The sequence below is a fragment of the Cyprinodon variegatus genome, unplaced genomic scaffold (genome assembly GCF_000732505.1).
Source record: "Cyprinodon variegatus isolate N-32 unplaced genomic scaffold, C_variegatus-1.0 Scaffold942, whole genome shotgun sequence".
NCBI classification, from domain to species: Eukaryota; Metazoa; Chordata; class Actinopteri; order Cyprinodontiformes; family Cyprinodontidae; genus Cyprinodon; species Cyprinodon variegatus.
The window spans coordinates 16,648-19,723 of NW_015151395.1; the positions used below are offsets into that span (position 1 = coordinate 16,648).

The 3,076-nt window shown below is 38.7% G+C and overlaps 1 protein-coding gene across 1 annotated transcript in view; it reads left to right on the top strand.

The window, feature by feature from the left end:
* LOC107100174 (protein FAM69C-like) overlaps window positions 1–2,053 on the top strand; it is a gene marked incomplete at its 5' end in the record, with an annotated part of 13,998 nt that extends 11,945 nt beyond the window's left edge. Inside the window, one exon of the mRNA XM_015398567.1 lies at window positions 1,113–2,053. Within this exon, the coding sequence (XP_015254053.1) occupies window positions 1,113–1,316 (204 nt within the window). The remainder of the gene's footprint in view (window positions 1–1,112) is intronic.
* Between the last annotated feature and the right edge of the window lie 1,023 nt (window positions 2,054–3,076).

The following is a 3,076-nucleotide window of genomic DNA, read 5'->3' on the forward strand; positions in this document are numbered from 1 at the left end:
ACTTTAAGTAAATTTACAAGCCTGTACTTTGTTACTTTTACTTGAGTAAAGAAGTTTAATCAGTACTTCCACTTTTACCAGAGTATTTTTTAAAACAAGTATCTGTACTTTTACTCAAGTACAGAAAGTGAGTACTTTTGCTATCTCTGCCTAACAGTCATGTTTTTGGACTGTGGGAGGAAGCTGGGGTACCCAGAAGGAACCCTAGCATGCACAGGGAGAACATGCAAACTCCATGCAGAAAGATCCCGGGCCAGGATCCGAACCCACAACCTTCTTGCTGCAAGGCAGCCGCTGCATCACTGAGCCAGCCTGTCATGGTCTGGGATTTACACTGAGATAAAAAAATTACCTGAAGGCCATGAATAAATAAATATATACATATTGAGAGAAATCAAAAACTTTGTTTTGGGTCCTTTCTACGTTTATTTCAGGTTCAATCAAACTTGATGTCACAAAATCCAAAAAGAAAGAGTTATACAATCAAATCAACAATTTTATCTAGTTTAGAGTGAAAAGCATTAGTTTGAATACAGTTACACTTTTTTCAGTGTACAAGACAAAAGTGTCCGCATCTTTGTACGACTCGATTTGAGTCAGGGACTGTCAGCCAATGATGCAGCGAGTAGAGCAATAATACGCCTCATAGAGTCCTGCTGTGATTGGTTAAGAGAATGTGGGCTGTTTGGCTTTGCAGCCAATGAAATAAGGTTTTAAACAAGGATAGAAATGGCGAGGTTGCATAAAGCAGAGCCATGTTACCGGCTTGCGTAAGAATGAAACAAAGCTGAGAGATGATCAATGCGCGTAGCTCAAAGCTAACAACGGTCCGATATTTTTATTTTAGCTTGAAAAGCAGCAGTTTCACAACTTTTTATAGATTTTTATGTTATTTTAGGTTTATAAATGTTACAATTTGTTATAAACACTAATTGTGGGAAAAAAAGTGGTAAAATACTGGCTTCATAAATGTTTTGAGGTCTGTAATTTTCTGCACTTATGGTTGACATGATGTAGAACGAGTGTAATACAATGATACCGGCCTATTAGCATTGGAGCTAGATGATGTCTGAGTCTGATCTATGTTTCTGCTCTATGTTTGCGTTGAACAGGTGGAGCTGCAGCGAGCCGTGCAGGAATGCTCAGAAACAGAGCGGGGCGTGGATAAATCAGAGGAAGACGAAGCAGGAGGCCGGAGGGTCCATCAGCGTCTCCTCAGCGTCCTGAAACGCCTCCTCAAGGAGGAGGTGGATCCGGAAGACATGAAAAGGACACAGGAGGAAGTGGAACACGTCCACACTGCACTGAATTTCTGAAACGGGTGAAGAGACCAGAGCCGATCTTCCCTCTGGATCTGAAACTTTTCTCATCCCGTTTCGAAACCTGGAGCTCATCTCAATACATCAACATAGAACCAGGTTTCCAGATCAGACGTAGAAAAGTCCGGTGACACCTTGGTGTCTCTGAACAGAACATTCCCACTTTGGGATCACTGGGATTCTGAGCTTGTTTGGATGTAATTAGTGGACTTTTACTTCTAGTCTGTGTGTAAATATTCTTCACTGTAAAACTGATTGTGATTTTAAAGAATCTGGAACCTTCCAGAGCAGAACTGTGTTCAGACTCAGAGCCAACAGCACCTCAAGTGTCCTCACGCCTCAGAAAACCTTTACAGGTCAAACATTCGTCTCTTTTAAAGCAGAATTTAGTAACTCTGAACAAACAGGCTCGGCCCATCTTCATCACAGGCCCCTTCCCGCCACTCTGGTCACCATGACAACCAGAGGAGCGGTAATTAGTGACAGCAGAGGCTCGTTAGGGCCCCCGTTTGGTATAATGGTTAAGATCCGGTTGTTACCAGGTTCTGCTTTAAGCCGTTAGTCTCAGTGAGATTTATTTTAAACTTTCTCATTATAGAGAAGCTCGTTAGACATTCAAACTTAGATTCTGTATGCTAAGTGATTAGCTCAATAAAACCTCTTTCTTAACTAAATAAATGATTTTTTACTTCATTTAATCATGTTTCTGAGTTCTCCTCCACTGATCTTTAAAGGTGAGATTTAATTCAGTCACATCATATTATTTCCACATTTAACAGTTAGGATGAGAAACTCGTTAAACTTGTTAAATGTTATTATAGCCTATTTACCAAAAGTCGTCATGTTTTGCTCTAATGCTCATTAAAAAAAGACAAACTTCCAAATTCAATTCAGTTTTTATATAGCAACAATTCACATCATCTCCGGTCGCTATAGTGACACAGTTCAATCAGTAAAAAATCGGTAAAAAGTTTCTATCTAAAGGAAAGCAGCTGACCGCATCGACTCTTTGTGTCTACGACTCTACATTTATGCCAAAAACCGAGCATGCGGAGACAGTGGAGAGGAAAAACCCCTTTTAACAGTATGAAACCTTCTGAATCTCCTAAATGATTAAAAACATATATGCTGTTTCATGTAAATAATGGATATAGTGCCATATTTGACGTTTCACAGACTGTATGAACAGCTAAAAGGTAAGGACTTTTGTTTTTTCTTCTATTTAGAATTCGACATTTTGTCCAAAATGTACGTATTTGATCATCAGATACAGACTGAATGTGAGTCCTAATTCCTATAGGGCACTATCCGACCTCTAGATAGAGCACTACACTGCAAAAACCATCTAGAAATGAGCAAAAATGTCTTAAATTAAGTGTATTTAGCCTTAATTTGAGCAGGTAGATAAGATGAGCTGCCAATGGAATGAGTATTTTTACTCTTAAAGTAAGGTAATCAGATAATATGCGCTTGAAATAAGACAAGGCAATATTTTTTTCTTATTTAAAATGTACATTTTTTTGTTTCATTGGCAAAATGTCTCACATATACCATCAATTCAAGAAAAAATGACTTATTTAGATCTGTGTTTTGCAGTGTACAGAGGGGTTACCACATTTTAAATGACAGTCAAAGTTGGAGACTTTGCCATGACTCCTGTCCATCAAATCCATGTTAGATAATTGAAAAGATCACTTTCAGCTGTGCTCTCCGCTGCTTTCAGCTTTTCTTTATGTTTTTTATGTACGGTTCTTCAT